Source organism: Schistocerca piceifrons, chromosome 3 (genome assembly GCF_021461385.2).
Source record: "Schistocerca piceifrons isolate TAMUIC-IGC-003096 chromosome 3, iqSchPice1.1, whole genome shotgun sequence".
Taxonomy (NCBI): domain Eukaryota; kingdom Metazoa; phylum Arthropoda; class Insecta; order Orthoptera; family Acrididae; genus Schistocerca; species Schistocerca piceifrons.
The window spans coordinates 108,140,590-108,161,680 of NC_060140.1; the positions used below are offsets into that span (position 1 = coordinate 108,140,590).

General features: G+C 46.4%; 1 protein-coding gene across 1 annotated transcript in view; it reads left to right on the plus strand.

The window, feature by feature from the left end:
- The window catches only part of LOC124788434 (15-hydroxyprostaglandin dehydrogenase [NAD(+)]-like), a 63,390-nt gene that overhangs the window by 19,402 nt on the left and 22,897 nt on the right, over positions 1–21,091 (plus strand). Inside the window, exons 3-5 of the mRNA XM_047255705.1 lie at positions 8,998–9,103; positions 9,253–9,259; positions 13,233–13,406. Coding sequence (XP_047111661.1) covers positions 8,998–9,103; positions 9,253–9,259; positions 13,233–13,406 — 287 coding nt within the window. The remainder of the gene's footprint in view (positions 1–8,997; positions 9,104–9,252; positions 9,260–13,232; positions 13,407–21,091) is intronic.

Consider the following 21,091-nt stretch of genomic DNA (forward strand, 5'->3'; position numbering starts at 1 on the left):
TGTTTTCTGTACAAGTTGTGAATAGCCTTCCACTCTCTGTGTTTTACCCCTGGTACCTCAGAATTTCAAAAAGAGTGCTCCAGTCATGATGCTATTCAAGTACTCTTTATGAAACATTGTCAGGTATGTGGGGGACGATATGAACAATACATCGGCACGTCAAGGTTGAACACACAATAAACAGACTAATTCACTAAATGCTCGTGCCCCATATCATACACTACACTGTGCACTTCATTCTCGCAAGGTCACCGCTAGACTCGCTGGACTGACTGGGATGAAATTCACTGTAGTGTGTGGTATGGGATATGAGCTTTTGGTAAATTGCTATGTATATTGTGCCCCCCCCCCCCCCCCCCCCCATGAACCATGGACCTTGCCGTTGGTGGGGAGGCTTGCGTGCCTCAGCGATACAGATAGCCGTACCGTAGGTGCAACCACAACGGAGGGGTATCTGTTGAGAGGCCAGACAAACGTGTGGTTCCTGAAGAGGGGCAGCAGCCTTTTCAGTAGTTGCAAGGGCAACAGTCTGGATGATTGACTGATCTGGCCTTGTAACAATAACCAAAACGGCCTTGCTGTGCTGGTACTGCGAACGGCTGAAAGCAAGGGGAAACTACAGCCGTAATTTTTCCCGAGGGCATGCAGCTTTACTGTATGATTACATGATGATGGCGTCCTCTTGGGTAAAATATTCCGGAGGTAAAATAGTCCCCCATTCGGATCTCCGGGCGGGGACTACTCAAGAGGATGTCGTTATCAGGAGAAAGAAAACTGGCGTTCTACGGATCGGAGGGTGGAATGTCAGATCCCTTAATCGGGCAGGTAGGTTAGAAAATTTAAAAAGGGAAATGGATAGGTTGAAGTTAGATATAGTGGGAATTAGTGAAGTTCGGTGGCAGGAGGAACAAGACTTCTGGTCAGGTGACTACAGGGTTATAAACACAAAATCAAATAGGGGTAATGCAGGAGTAGGTTTAATAATGAATAGGAAAATAGGAATGCGAGTAAGCTACTACAAACAGCATAGTGAACGCATTATTGTGGCCAAGATACACTCCTGGAAATGGAAAAAAGAACACATTGACACCGGTGTGTCAGACCCACCATACTTGCTCCGGACACTGCGAGAGGGCTGTACAAGCAATGATCACACGCACGGCACAGCGGACACACCAGGAACCGCGGTGTTGGCCGTCGAATGGCGCTAGCTGCGCAGCATTTGTGCACCGCCGCCGTCAGTGTCAGCCAGTTTGCCGTGGCATACGGAGCTCCATCGCAGTCTTTAACACTGGTAGCATGCCGCGACAGCGTGGACGTGAACCGTATGTGCAGTTGACGGACTTTGAGCGAGGGCGTATAGTGGGCATGCGGGAGGCCGGGTGGACGTACCGCCGAATTGCTCAACACGTGGGGCGTGAGGTCTCCACAGTACATCGATGTTGTCGCCAGTGGTCGACGGAAGGTGCACGTGCCCATCGACCTGGGACCGGACCGCAGCGACGCACGGATGCACGCCAAGACCGTAGGATCCTACGCAGTGCCGTAGGGGACCGCACCGCCACTTCCCAGCAAATTAGGGACACTGTTGCTCCTGGGGTATCGGCGAGGACCATTCGCAACCGTCTCCATGAAGCTGGGCTACGGTCCCGCACACCGTTAGGCCGTCTTCCGCTCACGCCCCAACATCGTGCAGCCCGCCTCCAGTGGTGTCGCGACAGGCGTGAATGGAGGGACGAATGGAGACGTGTCGTCTTCAGCGATGAGAGTCGCTTCTGCCTTGGTGCCAATGATGGTCGTATGCGTGTTTGGCGCCGTGCAGGTGAGCGCCACAATCAGGACTGCATACGACCGAGGCACACAGGGCCAACACCCGGCATCATGGTGTGGGGAGCGATCTCCTACACTGGCCGTACACCACTGGTGATCGTCGAGGGGACACTGAATAGTGCACGGTACATCCAAACCGGCATCGAACCCATCGTTCTACCATTCCTAGACCGGCAAGGGAACTTGCTGTTCCAACAGGACAATGCACGTCCGCATGTATCCCGTGCCACCCAACGTGCTCTAGAAGGTGTAAGTCAACTACCCTGGCCAGCAAGATCTCCGGATCTGTCCCCCATTGAGCATGTTTGGGACTGGATGTAGCGTCGTCTCACGCGGTCTGCACGTCCAGCACGAACGCTGGTCCAACTGAGGCGCCAGGTGGAAATGGCATGGCAAGCCGTTCCACAGGACTACATCCAGCATCTCTACGATCGTCTCCATGGGAGAATAGCAGCCTGCATTGCTGCGAAAGGTGGATATACACTGTACTAGTGCCGACATTGTGCATGCTCTGTTGCCTGTGTCTATGTGCCTGTGGTTCTGTCAGTGTGATCATGTGATGTATCTGACCCCAGGAATGTGTCAATAAAATTTCCCCTTCCTGGGGCAATGAATTCACGGTGTTCTTATTTCAATTTCCAGGAGTGTAGATACGAAGCCCACACCTACTACAGTAGTACAAGTTTATATGCCAACTAGCTCTGCAGATGACGAAGAAATTGAAGAAATGTATGATGAAATAAAAGAAATTATTCAGATTGTGAAGGGAGACGAAAATTTAATAGTCATGGGTGACTGGAATTCGAGTGTAGGAAAAGGGAGAGAAGGAAACATAGTAGGTGAGTACGGATTGGGGGACAGAAATGAAAGAGGAAGCCGCCTGGTAGAATTTTGCACAGAGCACAACATAATCATAACTAACACTTGGTTTAAGAATCATGAAAGAAGGTTGTATACATGGAAGAACCCTGGAGATACTAAAAGGTATCAGATAGATTATATAATGGTAAGACAGAGATTTAGGAACCAGGTTTTAAATTGTAAGACATTTCCAGGGGCAGATGTGGACTCTGACCACAATCTATTGGTTATGACCTGTAGATTGAAACTGAAGAAACTGCAAAAAGGTGGGAATTTAAGGAGATGGGACCTGGATAAACTAAAAGATTGGCTCTGAGCACTATGGGACTTAACAGCTGTGGTCATCAGTCCCCTAGAACTTAGAACTACTTAAACCTAACTAACCTAAGGACATCACACACATCCATGCCCGAGGCAGGATTCGAACCTGCGACCGTAGCAGTCGCGCGGTTCCGGACTGCGCGCCTAGAACCGCGAGACCACCGCGGCCGGCAAACTAAAAGAACCAGAGGTTGTACAGAGATTCAGGGAGAGCATAAGGGAGCAATTGACAGGAATGGGGGAAATAAATACAGTAGAAGAAGAATGGGTAGCTTTGAGGGATGAAGTAGTGAAGGCAGCAGAGGACCAAGTAGGTAAAAAGACGAGGGCTAGTAGAAATCCTTGGGTAACAGAAGAAATATTGAATTTAATTGATGAAAGGAGAAAATATAAAAATGCAGTAAGTGAAACAGGCAAAAAGGAATACAAACGTCTCAAAAATGAGATCGACAGGAAGTGCAAAATGGCTAAGCAGGGATAGCTAGAGGACAAATGTAACGATGTAGAGGCCTATCTCACTAGAGGTAAGATAGATACCGCCTACAGGAAAATTAAAGAGACCTTTGGAGATAAGAGAACGACTTGTATGAATATCAAGAGCTCAGATGGAAACCCAGTTCTAAGCAAAGAAGGGAAAGCAGAAAGGTGGAAGGAGTATATAGAGGGTCTATACAAGGGCGATGTACTTGAGGACAATATTATGGAAATGGAAGAGGATGTAGATGAAGGTGAAATGGGAGATATGATACTGCGTGAAGAGTTTGACAAAGCACTGAAAGACCTGAGTCGAAACAAGGCCCCCGGAGTAGACAATATTCCATTGGAACTACTGACGGCCGTGGGAGAGCCAGTCCTGACAAAACTCTACCATCTGATGAGCGAGATGTATGAGACAGGCGAAATACCCTCAGACTTCAAGAAGAATATAATAATTCCAATCCCAAAGAAAGCAGGTGTTGACAGATGTGAAAATTACCGAACTATCAGTTTAATAAGTCACAGCTGCAAAATACTAACACGAATTCTTTACAGACGAATGGAAAAACTAGTAGAAGCCAACCTCGGGGAAGATCAGTTTGGATTCCGTAGAAACACTGGAACACGTGAGGCAATACTGACCTTACGACTTATCTTAGAAGAAAGATTAAGGAAGGGCAAACCTACGTTTCTAGCATTAGTAGACTTAGAGAAAGCTTTTGACAATGTTGACTGGAATACTCTCTTTCAAATTCTAAAGGTGGCAGGGGTAAAATACAGGGAGCGAAAGGCTATTTACAATTTGTACAGAAACCAGATGGCAGTTATAAGAGTCGAGGGACATGAAAGGGAAGCAGTGCTTGGGAAGGGAGTAAGACAGGGTTGTAGCCTCTCCCCGATGTTGTTCAATCTGTATATTGAGCAAGCAGTAAAGGAAACAACAGAAAAATTCGGAGTAGGTATTAAAATTCATGGAGAAGAAATAAAAACTTTGAGGTTCGCCGATGACATTGTAATTCTGTCAGAGACAGCAAAGGACTTGCAAGAGCAGTTGAATGGAATGGACAGTGTCTTGAAAGGAGGATATAAGATGAACATCAACAAAAGCAAAACAAGGATAATGGAATGTAGTCTAATTAAGTCGGGTGATGCTGAGGGAATTAGATTAGGAAATGAGGCACTTAAAGTAGTAAAGGAGTTTTGCTATTTGGGGAGCAAAATAACTGATGATGGTCGAAGTAGAGAGGATATAAAATGTAGGCTGGCAATGGCAAGGAAAGCGTTTCTGAAGAAGAGAAATTTGTTAACATCCAGTATTGATTTAAGTGTCAGGAAGTCGTTTCTGAAAGTATTTGTATGGAGTGTAGCCATGTATGGAAGTGAAACATGGACGATAAATAGTTTGGACAAGAAGAGAATAGAAGCTTTCGAAATGTGGTGCTACAGAAGAATGCTGAAGATTAGATGGGTAGATCACATAACTAATGAGGAAGTATTGAATAGGATTGGGGAGAAGAGAAGTTTGTGGCACAATTTGACCAGAAGAAGGGATCGGTTGGTAGGACATGTTCTGAGGCATCAAGGGATCACCAACTTAGTATTGGAGTGCAGCGTGGAGGGTAAAAATCGTAGAGGGAGACCAAGAGATGAATACACTAAGCAGATTCAGAAGGATGTAGGTTGCAGTAGGTACTGGGAGATGAAAAAGCTTGCACAGGATAGAGTAGCATGGAGAGCTGCATCAAACCAGTCTCAGGACTGAAGACCACAACAACAACAACATATTGTGGCCTTGACTTGCAGCTGCATCGTTCAACTTGCTGCTGTAGGTGACATGTAATAGCCTTTTATTGAGATGTGAAGATGTTAACCATGCTTACACAAGCCGGTAATCAACAATAAAGGTTGAAACGTCCTGGCAGATTAAAACTGTGTGCCCGACCGAGACTCGAACTCGGGACCTTTGCCTTTCGCGGGCAAGTGCTCTACCGCGAAAGGCAAAGGTCCCGAGTTCGAGTCTCGGTCGGGCACACAGTTAATCTGCCAGGAAGTTTCATATCAGCGCACACTCCACTGCAGAGTGAAAATCTCATTCTGGGAACAATAAAGGTTGTTAACAAGCGATCTCGGCTAAGTTCACCTTCTCTCAAGCAATTATCACAAATCATTCCTGACAACTCCAGATGAGTAAACTGATAATTTTTAGTGTCTTTATTAAGACACAAATAACTGTCTCATCTAAGGAATTGTTACATTGCAGTAATTAACTAATGATGATGTCTCGAAAAACGTAATGCATAATTGGCTAGTTAATGAATTATTATTTTTAAGTAATTAACAGAAAAAACGGATGTTGCTGCACTTAACATGGTTTTGGCAGACATCACTGAAATTGCCTATCTATTCGAGCAAAATTATATTTTGTAATAACGCATCACCAAGTAATTGTAATCACTACAACCAATCACTTTTTAGATCAGTAAATAATTATAAAATACTGGCGAAGTTATTTCTTTCTCTATACTTTGTGCAGGAACTGGGTCGGTGGCTGCTGATTAAGTAGGAAGAGACTTCTACTAACAGTGATATTCCTCAGGAAAGACTCCCTTTTGAATAACTGTATCAGGCACTTATTTCTCTTGAGACTTATTCTCAGAATCTTACGTTGAGGACTTTGAAAGTCAATATTTGTCATATTTAAAGGATGTCCTTTACGAAATGTATGTATTTCTTTATGATATGATGACTGATTCCTGGTTTGTATTTTCGGTACACTCATTGTGTTACCAAGTACAAAATCCTTCTACCTTGTGTAATCACATGTGCAGAAGCTTCTACAATAGGAATACCTCATTTCATCCGAAAAACTTTTGTGGCAATTGTGTCTACAGCTTTCACAGCTCACTGGCTTTGGATTTTTAATCTCAGGTGCAATTCTTTTCAAATTTTCGGCATCACATTTTTCGATCTCGATCGTTTACCGCTGATAATCTCTTTTGCAGCCCTGATTTATTTATTCAGGAGATCTGTATCACTGCAGGTTGGTTTATAGTCAAGTTCCTTGGTCGAGTAATCAGTCAGCATTTATTCATCTGCAATGTGCTTGACCATTTCATTAAAAGCATCCTGCTCTGTCTCCCCCCCCCCCCCTCACTCAGTTGGTAAAATTACTGCTTTCCTTCTGCTATTGTAGAGGGACTTAATCGTATACTCTGCGTGTATAATCCGTTTCGTTTCCAACTAACGCACTTGATTATTCACATTCATTTCCTTAAGATATAAATATGAAATAAAATTAATTTATGCATATTTAGAATACCTAAGTATCATAAGAATTCAGTTCATGTTTAGAGTATAATTTTATTGCTTACCACCAGTTTCATCTTTTGTGGGTATCATTCTCATCGCCAATGACACATGCAGGACGCCTCTTGAAAACTTTTTCACAGTTAAATACGCTGTGAGCTACAGGCTTGGTGCTACAGCACTCACTGAACGCATAGCAGCGTCTGATACACTGGGCGTTCTGCCATTCGTGGACATACAATAAGATAATTGACAGTAATACTGGTCTAATATTGTTCAACTAATGTGACATTATTACATGCTAACTTTGAATCATCTGCACTGTTTTCGGCTGTTGAGAATACAAAACACAGATTTACCAAAGCGTGATAATACACTGATCCGGTCTCGTAACCTGACATATGACTGGGGGAGCGGTGTGCTGACACATGCCTTTCCATATCCGCAACCAGTGACGACTGTGGCCTGAGGATGACACGGCGGCCGGTCGGTACCGTTGGGCCTTCATGGCCTGTTCTGGAGGAATTTAGTTTTTTTTTAGTTTTATATAATACACTGAAGAGCCAAAGAAACTGGTACACCTGCCTAATATCGTGTAGCTCGCAGATGTGCCGCAACACCTTGTGGCATGGACTCGACTAATGTCTTAACCAGTGCTGGAGGGAATTGACACCACGAATTCTGCAGGGCTGTCCATAAATCCGTAAGAGCACGATGGGCTGGAGATCTCTTCTGAACGGCACGTTGCAAGGCATCCCAGATCTGATCAATGCCTGACGAGTTTGGTGGCCAGCGGAAGTATTTAAACTCAGAAGAGTGTACTGTAGCCACTCTGTAGCTATTCTGGACGTGTGGGTGTCACATTGCCCTGCTGGGATTGCCCAAGTCCGTGTTGCCTGTCAGAGGCGTATCTGGACGTGACAGTGATCCCATATAACTCCAACTGCTCATGCCCCACACCATTACAGAGCCTCCACAAGCTTGAATAGTCCTCTGTTGACATGCTGGGTCCATGGATGAGTATTCTCCACACCCACGTGTGTCCATTTGCTTGATACAATTTGAAATGAGACTCGTCCGACTAGGCAACATTTTTTCTGTCATCAACAGTGCTGACGGTCCCACGCGAGGCGTAAAGCTTTGTGTAATCCAGTTATCAAGGGTACATGAGTGGCCCTTGGGCTCCGAAAGCCTATATCATTGACGTTTCGTTGAATGGCTCGCGCGCTGACACTTGTTGATGGCCCATCATTGAAATCTGCAGCAATTTGCGGAAGGGTTGCACTTCTGTCATGCTGAACGATTCTCTTCAGTTGTCGTTGGTACCATTCCTTTTTTCGGCCGCAGCGATGTCGGAGAGTTAATGTTTTATCGGATTCCTGATGTTCACACTACACTCGTGAAATGGTCGTATGGGAATTCCACACTTCATCGCTACCTCGGAGATGCTGTGTTCCATTGCTTGTGCGCCGACTAGAAGACCACGTTCAAACTCACTTCAATCTTCAGAACCTGTCATTGTAGCAGCAGTAACAGCTCTAACAACTGCGCCAGAAACTTCGTCTTATATAGGTGTTGCCGACCGCAGCGCTGTATTCTTCTTTGTATTTGAATACGGGTGCCTATACCAGTTTCTTTGCCGCTTCAGTGTAAAATCTGTCTTCGATATCTTTCAAATAACGGACCAGACAGTAATATGTATGTCTCTCTGTTTATATAGTGTAATATTATTATGTCACACATTTAGGTAGTGTAATATTATTGTACACCAATTTCAGATCACTGTTTAGTAGCTAAGAAACACTCGCTCACTCTAGTATACTCATAAACTTTGTCTTCTGTATACCGTGCATCTTTTTTGCTGGTATCCATGAAGTGCACTTCATGATTTATTCTTTTATCAAACCTATCGGCAACGTGCAGGAAAAATCTTTTAATTGAACTTAAACGATTTTTGCTGTGTAGTATGATCAACTAAGCGCTTATCTGATCTCTTCTACGTCTGTTTAACTCTGAGTGAGAACTCTACTTAACTGCTTTTTCCGTACGAAACATACACATTTTATGATACGGAATGGATCAATAACCCAAAATTGACTAAATCTGGACTTAACTTGTTCTTGCAGTAAGCCTATATCTGTTGTGTTTGTATGCAAACATGCCGAGACTTTTATTAATGGTGTCCCTTTATTGTTGTTTCAGAGGCCTTCAAGGCAGCCAAATCCACATTCAACCGTCTGGACATTGTTATCAACAATGCAGGCATCATGAGAGATGCAGTTTGGGAGAAGGAAATCGACATAACGTGGTAAGTGAGAGACACTGAAGAAGAAGGACCACTACGCAGAAGTGGTGGACGGTAAAGAGTATGATTTCTACACTATGTGACCACACGTCAGGAAAACAGACATTAAGGAACATGCGAAAAAGGTTTCTGACTGTTTCATTTCTTTACAGCATGCTGGTTCACCTTTGGATCGCAATACAGTAGCGATTCGGCATGCAGTCAGCAGGTTTCCGCAAGTATATCGCACGTGATGTCTGCTCACAGGTCACACGAATCCCATAAATTGCAGGCTAGTGTTTTATGAGCACAGAGTAGGCGACTGATAGCGTCCCAGATATATCTCATCGGGTTCAATTAAGGGGAATGTGGTAGCCGCTTCACACGGCTGCAACGCAACTAGACGGTGGTCATGATATTTAGCCTCATCAGCGTACGTAGCTATTAGGAGGGTACTGTCGCAGAGTATCTCTGTTTCTCTTAGATAATGATACACTGTACCAACCATTGGCAACTTTTCGTGACCCACGAGGCTGATTCACATACTTATGCTCTAGGGCCGCCTAGTCACGTGACGCTAAAGCAGCACTCCTCGACATTTTTTTTTTTTTTGTGGTAGATGAGAGATGGTGCATTATCGTCCGGGTTTTGACTTTACTGGGTAACTGTGGTGGTTGATCGTAGTATTAATATACTTTTGCCTTACCTAACGACATGTGTTATGAATAGCATAGTGTAATGATTTTTACTTTTTATTTATAGTTCTTAACTACATCAGTAGTAAAAGAGCTACAAATAGAAGGCTTGTAGAAAACATCTTACAATATCAGCCATAGTCTTTTGTATGATAGTATCGCTGGTTAATTATACACTGTAATGGTATTTACTGAATAATGATATAAGACATAAGCATGGGAACTTATCGTTATTATTTCAGCTCAGTTTACCATTGTGTAGGTCATTGTTTTACAGACATCACAAATGAAATGCGAAATATTCTTCTGATACACACATCGAACATGTGACCAGCCTGTACATCTGGCACACATCTGTCGAGGGAACATACACTAGTGGCCATTAAAATTGCTACACCACGAAGATGACGTGCTACAGACGCGAAATTTAACCCACAGGAAGAAGATGCTGTGATATGCAAATGATTAGCTTTTCACAGCATTCACACAAGGTTGGCGCCGGTGGCGACACCTACAACGTGCTGACATGAGGAAAGTTTCCAACCGACTTCTCATACACAAACAGCAGTTGACCGGCGTTGCTTGGTGAAACGTTGTTGTGATGCCTCGTGTAAGGAGGAGAAATGCGTACCATCACGTTTCCGACTTAAATAAAGGTCGGATTGTAGCCTATCGCGATTGCGGTTTATCGTATAGCCACATTGCTGCTCGCGTTGGTCGAGACCCAATGACTGTTAGCAGAATATGGAGTCGGTGACTTCGGGAGGGTAATACGGAACGCCGTGCTGGATCCCAACGGCCTCGTATCAATAGCAGTAGAGATGACAGGCATCTTATCCACATGGCTCTAACGGATCGTGCAGCCACGTCTCGATCCATGAGTCAACAGATGGGGACGTTCGCAAGACAACGACCATCTGCGCGAACAGTTCGACGACGTTTGCAGGAGCATGGACTATCAGCTCGGAGACTGTGGCTGCGGTTACCCTAGACGCTGCATCACAGACAGGAGCGCCTGCGATGGTGTACTCGACGACGAACCTGGCTGCACGAATGGCGAAACGTCATTTTTTCGGATGAATCCAGGGACTGTTAATGCTGTTTGTGGATGACGGTAGAGTTGTCACCTGATGATGTTGCATATTTGCTCGATTGGAGAACTGGTGATCGAGCAGGGCATGACAACCTGTCGACTCAGTATAGAGCATTGCGTGTTCAACAGTGGTATGTGAGCGAGCTTCATCCTGTTGGATATCCTCCATGGAAATCTGTTCGTGAAGGCAGCATGACAGTTAGAATGAGCAGACTGTCGTACAAATTTGCAATCAGGGTGTAGGGTGTATGGGAAAACCACAAGAGTGCTCCTGCTGTGATTTGATATCGTACCCCAGACCTCCTGTTAACCAACACACGACCATCACTTGGACCGAGGCAGAACCAGCTTTCATCAGAAAACACAAGAGATCTTCGCCCTGTCCTCCAATGAGGTCTCGCTTGATACCACGCAAATGACGGTGGTTTCGAGTCTGTTGAATGCACGCTACAGGACGTTTGGCTGGGAGCTGTCCCAGAAGTAACCGATTTGTAACAGTTTGTTGTGTCACTCTGGTGCTCTTGAAATTGATGGTGCAGGAGCAGTACGATGCGTCTGAGCCATACCCTGAAAACGATGGTCTTACCTCTCGTTAGTGCCACGTGCTCATATGGAGCACGGTCTTTATGTCACCGTGCATTCACGTGACAACTGCTGCCAGCAATTCTGTACAGTGGCTAGATTCCTGCCAATTCTTTCTGCAGTATCGCAGAAGGAACAGCCAGCTTTTTGTAGCTATATTACACGACATCGTTCAAACTCAGTGAGGTGTTGACTGCGGCGAGTTTGTCGCCTTAAAGGCACTGTGACTAACATCAACTCCCATGTCGAATCCCAAAGGCAACTAAGACACACAACTGTTACGAGGTTTAAAAATGGTTCAAATGGCTCTGGGCACTATGGGACTTAACATCTGAGGTTATCACTCCCCTAGACTTAGAACTACGTAAACCTAACTAACCCTCGCGTCCGGCCATCCTGATTTAGGTTCTCCGTGATTTCTCTAAATCGCTCCAGGCAAATTCCGGGATGGTTCAAATGGTTCAAATGGCTCTGAGCACTATAGGACTCAACTGCTGAGGTCATTAGTCCCCTAGAACTTAGAACTAGTTAAACCCAACTAACCTAAGGACATCACAAACATCCATGCCCGAGGCAGGATTCGAACCCGCGACCGTAGCGGTCTTGCGGTTCCAGACTGCAGTGCCTTTAACCGCACGGCCACTTCGGCCGGCCGGGATGGTTCCTTTGAAAGGGCACGGCCGACTTCTTCCCCATCCTTCCCTAATCCGATGAGACCGATGACCTCACTATCTGGTCTCCTTCCCCAAACAACCCAACCCTAACTAACCTAAGGACATCACACACATCCATGCCCGAGGCAGGACTCGAACCTGCGACCGTAGCAGCAGCGCGGTTCCGGACTGAAGCGCCTAGAACCGCTCGGCCACAAGCGGCCGGCGCGTATTTAAACCAAACCTGAACAGCATCCTCGTAGTGGCGCTGCTAGTGCCACTCTTATGGCACTGGCGAGAAATTTGAATGGGCACTGCCTTTCAGATTTAGAAACACTCCTACAGACTTTCGTTTATGTCGCAGAACTCCTTCTTAGCGTTGCGAATTTTTTTCCGTCAATGTATATGCGACAGTAAATCGGTCACGATTTCGCTTCTAAAATGCTGAACCGATTTTTAAGAAATTTGTTATGGATAAATCTTGAACCCTGAGGAAGAACATAGACTACCTTAAAAAGTAAAAAACTGAAAAATTCGACGCTTAAATGCTTGATTTAGGGTATGAAACACGTTTTTTACATCAGTGAACGACTTTACACCATGTTAATGTTGTTAAATTTTTTTCATACTGTACACACCGTATAATGTCTAGCTAGTTCAATATCACACTGCATGGATGAGCGCGTATGCACACGTGCGTCTGCATGCACCGCTCGTCAGCAGCTGTGTATGCTTGCCACTCCGTCGTGTATTCTGGTCGTTGGAGGGGGCGGTGGGTGGGGGGGGGGGGAGGAGAGGGGGCAGGCGCATCGTGCTATGCTTACCCGAACTGGCAGACACGGAGAGCCGCTGACGCTATAGCGGGCGCAATAGTCTACTTACTCAGCATCACTCAACATAACAAAACTACTGCTATACGTGTGTAGCTGGGAGTAACAGATAGTAGCAAACATTTGTGACTATCCTTGGATTAGTTCTGTGGATATTGGCAGGTATGGCGGATGATGATTTTATAGGTACCTTGTCTAAGATTCTAGGGTAGAGCTGTTCCGATATTGCCTGAGTGTTTTAGAATGACAGAAGAGACCCTGTGCGGTTGAACACGTTTGGTGGTTTGTGTGTGCCTACAGAAGGGCGTGGTGCACGGCATCCTGCTGGCGCACAAGTACATGGGCAAGCAGAACGGGGGCGCTGGCGGCCTGGTGGTCAACGTGTCTTCCGTGGCGGGCCTCGACGCCGTCCCCCATACGCCTATCTACAGCGGCACCAAGCACGCCGTGTGTGCCATGACGCGCTCCTACGGGGTGAGTACCGATTCTGGCACCGGTACCTGCAGCACTTCTAATGTCCAGCATATGTACAAGTTGCGAGTGTGAATAATTTTGACATATACTTTGCAAGGATTGAACTACCTCAAAGGCACCGTTAAGAAATTTCACAGTACTACTATGTGTGCTCAGCATGCCACATTCAAACATTTTGCAATTAAGGTGGCCATGTGTTGTGTCTAGGAATTCTGCATACTCAGTGCGCTAGACAATCAAACAACTCGCATAAATGAGTTTTATTATGACAAGACATAAGCGAATAGTTCACTTTGAATCAGTCTTCTTCAGAATAGACAAACACAAGTAATACTTCTGGTCCTAGCGGCTGCAACTAACGAAAGTCTAGTCTACTCAACTGTAGGGACTGCTGATCTCTAACTGAGCTATGTAGAGATTCTAATGAACAGGCTACGATGCTCCAGCTAACGAAGTGGCTAATGTTGAAGCTGCTACAGAAGTGGGTTGCAACCAGTCGGTCAAGGCACTTGTGTTTTTTTCATCTAGGGGCCCCTGCTCCTGCGTTGTCGTCCTGGAGGGAGGTCGGTCAGCATGCTGTTGGATGACCTCTTCTTAAAGCCATTTGTCGTTCTCGACTGGCGTAACGACGCTGACTTTACACTGTAACATTCCTCTCCACCCCCCCCCCCCCCCCTAAAGCGTCGGACCGTCACCGTATATTTAACACAACAACGGTGGGGTGGGGGAGGGGGGAGAGACGGAGTCGTGGATGCTCTGATGGACCGGAAGCAGTGACAGCAGGGGACGTCAGACTTCCGGTCGTACCCCGCCATCCGGCTTTCGCTCTGGGGAAACGTCCCCTGGAAAAACCACAAAATGGGTACGCGTCCTCCTCCTGAGGCCCATAACCAGATGTAGAAGGCGTCGGCTGCTGCGGCGTGGGCGGGTCCAGCTCCAATGGTAGGACGAGACGAGGCGAAGGCTCCGTCTCCATGCGGTCTTCCCGCGGTGTCGTGAAGACACCCTCTGGCGGATGCTGTGGCCGCGCTGTCCTCAGAATCCGTGAATCTGGAGGAAGAGATACAGAAGGATCACTGTGCCCATGTCAGAGGCGAAGTTGTGAGACGCCCGCAAAACCCGCTGGGCAGAACAGGTGATCAGGATTGTTGAAAGGGCCAAATAAGGTTGGGGTCAGTTTCACCTTAAAGTCATAATTTATCGTAATTTAATAATACATTTATAACCAAAGCGGCACATAGCCGAACCTCTACAACTACGATTTTCAAAATGCAACTCTTTCATGGCTGAAGGCTTTCAAACAAGAAATCTTAAAAATCAATAAGATAAAAATACTGTTAAATGCTAATAAAATAATTTAAAAAATATATATCACACCTGTGAGAAAGACAGTAAAGACAACAGCACTCAGAAGCCTCCAGGGGGTCGGTTTGCCCTCTTTCACTTGGGTGAGACAGGTGGTGAGCCCAACTACACTTGATGCGTCGGAACCCAACCAAGGGACAGCCACAGACCGACCGACGAACGACTTGCTGCCATCAGTCGGTACATGGGAATTCAAACACAAAATTTTATGGGCGTGATTATCCACAATCAAATATGTATATGTATTAAGCTGTCAAAACTACACACCGTGTTGGACAGTGACAACGCCGGCCGGTGTGGCCGAGAGGCTCTAGGCGCTACAGTCTGGAAGCGCGTGACCGCTACGATCGCAGGTTCGAATCCTGCCTCGGGCATGGATGTGTGTGATGTCCTTAGGTTAGTTAGGTTTAAGTAGTTCTAAGTTATAGGGGACTGTTGACCTCAGCAGTTAAGTCCCATAGTGCTCAGAGCCATTTGAGGAGAGGAAAGGACACTACCTGCAGTTACATTAGTGGCCAGAGCAGGTAACCAGAACATTAACGGCCACAAGGCAGAAAATTCCGCTGGTGCACTTGAATTGTAGTGAGCCAATATAGTTAGGTCCACCGCATGACGGCTAAATTTCAGCAATACAAACACTCGGTGTTGCTTACAGAAAAACTTCCCCAACAGCGAACCACCGAAGCGAACCACCACAACACGAATGGACATGGCTTGGGTACTTGAAACCACTACTCTACTTTGACGTCCTGGGTCGTGAACCACGAAGCTCATAGCGGTCGGACAGCTCCACACACGCTCCGACACTGCGCAGGGGCTGCCAGCGGCCCCAGCCGACTGCACCGCGCGGAGATAACTTCCCTCGTCCGCAGCAACCGACCGACTGCCCGCTGGTCCGTCCGCGACTGCTGCTCCGTTGCAACTGCACTGCTGGTGCGTCTCCCACTCACATCCAGACACACGATGGCGGAAATACTGGCTCGGACCCAACCATGCAGAGGAAACACGCTCACTGGCTAAACAACATCCCTGCACCATGAAAGGACTAAGTTCCACAAGATGGTAATAGAAGGGGCCCAGAAGCGCTCGGAGAACCAGTTACACGTCGCCCGATGAGACGACCGACCTCTCAGAGCCAGTATGCCGACAACATATAAGTAACTTCTCAAAGGAAATCACACCAACTACACACACACGATACCCGCCAGTAATTAAGCGCGCACGAAAACAAATTGGGAGTCGATCGCGCGCGCGCGCGCACACACACACGCACACACACACACACACACACACACACACACACATACACACACACAGCCGACTCATGAACGATCGGCGAGCCAAAACGCGGCGTCCGGTAGGATGACCGACCGACGATCCACCAAGACCGTGGCCCCGTTCAAGTTATGCGTGGCGGCAATGGTCGGGCGAGCCATGTCGACGCAGACCTCACTGCTGTTGCAACCCGAGTGCACTAGTGCCGCATTGCAACTGCCAGACTGCCAGGTCAGGACTGCGCTCCAGACGCGTTCCAACTGACTGGCCGAGCCGAACTCGCCTACGACAGACAACGGCCGGGAAGTAATAGCAGTTGAGCAAAGATATTACGAAAGGGGAAATATCGATACGCTGTGCTAGCACCGGTCACGGTCAGGCAAAGCAGCAACTCAGTGACAGCAGTAACTTAAATTAACGTAGTGAGGTGGAAGTACGTTAAAAACAGGGTGTAAAATACATGATGGCGGGAACACGAGCCACGCACGGCTCGAGTTGATTGTGATCTCGGCGCTGCAATCCGTCTGGGCTTGAAATGAGATACATGCAAGCACCATGTCGACGGACGATCTCGTCTCGCGCCCACTGTCTGCTGCCGCTAAAAACCCTGAAACACACAATATCATTCGGATCGAAGCGATACTTGCAGCCTTCCTTCGGCGCCGGTTGTTGAGGATGGTGAATCAGGTGGAGCAGTGTCCAATGGCGGCGGCCCTGAAGCAATTCCGCCGTCGATGGTCCATCTCGTGGACGCGAACGATAGGAGGCGAGTACTAGTTGCAATGCTTGGTCCCTTGTGTGTGCGGTGCCAAGTTTGGCCCTCTGCTGCTTGAAGGTTCTGACATAACGTTTCTCTTCGCCCTTTGATTGTGGATGGAACGGTTCACTTCTTAGATGCTGTATGGCACTGCATTCACAAAATGTTTCAAATTTATTTGACGTGAGCTAGGGGCCGTTGTCCGACACTATGACTTCAGGAAAACCTTCGAGGCAAAAAATAGACAACGCCAGAACAGTGCTAATTGACGTCGTCGAGTTCATTAGCATACCAAAAGGAAACCTGCTATGAGCGTGTACCGCAGTCAACCAACGAATGTTCCAACAAGGACCCGCAAAGTCTATGAGCACACGTTGCCACGGTGATTGCGACTTAGGCCGAGCAGAGAATTTTTGCGTCGGAGCGGACTGATTTTCCGCACATGCGTGGCAATGTGCGTCATCTGAGGGTATCCATACCCTCCCAGGTACAGTGGCAACACGCTAAGTGTTTCGTACGAACAATCCCACCGTGTCCTTGGTGAAGTAACTGCAACACTTCTTTTTGCAAATCTTTAGTGATCAACACACGCAACTGTCCACTGTCATTTTGAAGAAGAATCGCAGCTTGCTATACAGTGGGTCTATGTCGACGTGCAGAGTATCTGCGCACTACAGAGTTCTTTATGCTATGCAATGAACGAGGCCAAGATGAGCGAATGTATTTTAGCAAAATGTTCAAATCTTAGTCAGCTTCCGTGGCCTGTGCAGTTTTCCTATACTTCAGAGGAGAGCAATTCAGAATCGTGAGCATCGATGTGACAAGATACAGCAGAAGCGTCAAAGTCGGTTATCAGGGCCAATCGGAAGACGTGAAACTGCGTCCGCTTTACCATGTTGAGCTGTCGGGCGATACACAATCTCGTGCTGGTATTGAGACAGCAAAAAACGCATCTTTGCAATTTTTGAGCAGATCTACATCTACATACATACTCCGCAATCCACCATAAGGTGCGTGGCGGAGGGTGCCTCGCACCACAACTAGCACCTTCTCTCCATGTTCCACTCCCAAACAGAACGAGGGAAAAATGACTGCCTATATGTCTCTGTACGAGCCCTAATCTCTCTTATCTTATCTTTGTGGTCTTTCCGCGAAATGTAACTTGGCGGCAGTAAAATTGTACTCCAGTCAGTCTCAAATGCTGGTTCTCTACATTAGTAGCGATTCACGAAAACAACGCCTCCTTTCTTCTAGAGACTCCCACCCGAGTTTCTGAAGCAGTTCCGCAACACTCGCGTGATGATCAAACCTATCAGTAACAAATCTAGCAGCCCGCCTCTGAATTGCTTCTATGTCCTCCCTCAATCAGACCTGATAGGGATCCCAAACGCTCGAGCAGTACTCAAGAATAGGTCGTATAAGTGTTTTATAAGCGGTCTCCTTTACAGATGAACCACATCTTCCCAAAATTCTACCAATGAACCGAGACGACTATCCGCCTTCCCCACAACTCCCGTTACATGCTTGTCCCACTTCTCATCGCTCTACAATGTTACGCCCAAATATTTAATCGACGTGACTGTATCAAGCCTTCCCGTACACCACAGCATCATCAGCAAACAGCCGCACATTGCTATCCACCCTATCCAAAAGATCATTTATGCAGATAGAAAACAACAGCGGACCTACCACACTTCCCTGGGGCACTCCAGATGATACCCGCACCTACGATGAACACTCACCATCGAGGACAACGTACTGGGTTCTGTTACTTAAGAAGCCTTCGAGCCAATCACATACTTGGTAACCAATCCCATATGCTCGTACCTTAGTTACGAGTCTGCAGTGGGGCACCGAATCAAACGCTTTCCGTAAGTCAAGGAATATGGCATCCGTCTGATACCCTTCATCCATGGTTCGCAAGATATCATGTGAAAAAAGGGCGAGTTGCGTTTCGCAGGAGCGATGCTTTCTAAAGCCGTGCTGGTGCATGGACAGCAACTTCTCTGTCTCAAGGAAATTCATTATATTCGAACTGAGAATATGTTCGAGAATCCTGCAACAAACCGATGTTAAGGATACCGGTCTGTAATTTTGAGGATTCGTCTTTCTACCCTTCTTATATACAGGCGTCACCTGCGTTTTTTTCCAGTCGCTCGGGACTTTACGTTGGGCAAGAGATTCAGAAAAAATGCAAGCTAAGTAAGGAGCCAATGCAGTAGAGTACTCTCTGTAAAACCGAATTGGAATCCCATCAGGACCGGGCGATTTATTTATTTTCAACCCATTCAGCTGCTTCACACCCACAGGGATGTCTATCACTATGTCCTCCACACGGGAATCTGTACGAGACTCAAACGGCGGTATGTTTGTATGATACTCCTACGTGAAAGATTTCTCAAATGCTAAATTTAAAATTTCAGCTTTAGTTTTGCTGTCTTCCGTTGCCAGGCCAGACTGATCAGTGAGTGACTGCATGGAAGCCTTTGACTCGCTTACAGATTTTACGTAAGACCAAAATTTCCTTGGGTTTTCAGCAAGATCTTTTGCTAAGGTATGACGGTGATAGTGGTTGAATGCTTCGCGCATCGCTCTTTTTACAACAGCACGAATCTCTACTTACTTTTTCCTGTCCTCATTCTCCTGATCTTTCTTGTACCGCGAATGGAACTGCCTTTGCTTCCTGAGCATTCTCCGAATTGCGCTGTTAAACTACGGTGGGTCTTTTCTGTCCGTAACCCACTTTTTCGCCACTTACTTGTCCAATCCGTGATTTACAATGTGTTTAAAATTTGCCCATAATTCTTCCACGACCATCGTACCGGAAGTAAATGAAGTCGATTCATTTACTAAGTGGGATGCTAACAACTGCTTATCTGTTCTTTCTAGTGAGAATACTCTCCTAGCCTTCTTGACCGACTTTTTAACTTTCGTAACCATAGTCGTAATGACAACATCATGATCACTAATCCCTGTCTCAACACTGACACCGTCGATGAGGTCTGGTCTGTTCGTGGCTACCAGATCTAAAATATTTCCATTACGCGTTGGCTGTCGATTTAGCTGCTCAAGACAGTTTTCGGATAATGTGTTCAAAAGTAATTCACACGACGGCTTGTCTGTACCACCTGTAATGAATCCATAGACATCCCAGTCTCTACCAGGTAGGTTGAAGTCGCCTCCGACATGATCCCGGTTCTTCTGCGATACAGAATGTAGACTCCCTTTGAATGATTCGTACAGGAACCGGCTTCATCGGATGAAACGCGGACTGCAGTGGCTTGTGATCCGTTACTAAGTAAAATTTTGTGCCATACAAAGAGTGGTGGAATTTGGTGACACCATACATAATAGCCAAAGACTCTTTTTCAAATCGTGAATAGTTTCATTGAGCTTTGGACAACACTTTTGATACGGAAGCAATAGGCCTGTCGACATCACCAATTCTGTGCGTATACACTGCATCCATTCCGTAAGAGGTTCAAATGGTTCAAATGGCTCTGAGCACTACGGGACTTAACTGCTGAGGTCATCAGTCCCCTAGAACTTAGAACTACTTAAACCTAACTAACCTAAGGACATCACATCCATGCCCGAGGCAGGATACGAACCTGCGACCGTAGCGGTCACGCGGTTCCAAACTGAAGCGCCTAGAACCGCACGGCCACACCGGTCGGCTCCGTAAGAGGAAGTGTCAACTTCCAATACTACCGGTTTTTCAGGATCAAAGTGAACTAAGCATCGATCACTGAGCAAAGCATCTTTAAGTTTTTGAAAAGCTACTTGGCACTCATCTGTCCATACAAAGAGGACATTCTTGCGATCCAAGCGATGCAATGGATCCGCGATTTGTGCAGTATTCGGTATGTACCGAATACAATAGTTCATTTTCCTTAAAACTAACTGCAATTCTGTGATATCTCGAGGAACAGGCAAGTCTCGAATGGCTAACAAATGCGACTGCAGAGGATGTACACCTTGAATGTTTATGAAATGACCAAGAAATTGCAACTGTAGTTTAAAAAAAAATCACACTTGTCCAGTCTACACTTCAGTCCTGCTTCAGATAACACACGAAACAAAGCACGTAAATTTTCAGCGTGTTCTTCAGATGTGCAACCTGCTACGACAGTATCGTCCAAATAGTTGGAACAGTTTGGCAGTTGTGCAGTTAGTTGTTCCAAATACCGTTGGAAAATGGCGGTTGCGGAAGCACTGCCAAAAGGCGAACGCAAATATTTGAACAAGTCACACACTTTTTGTGATTCTTCATCAAGCAGTATTTGAA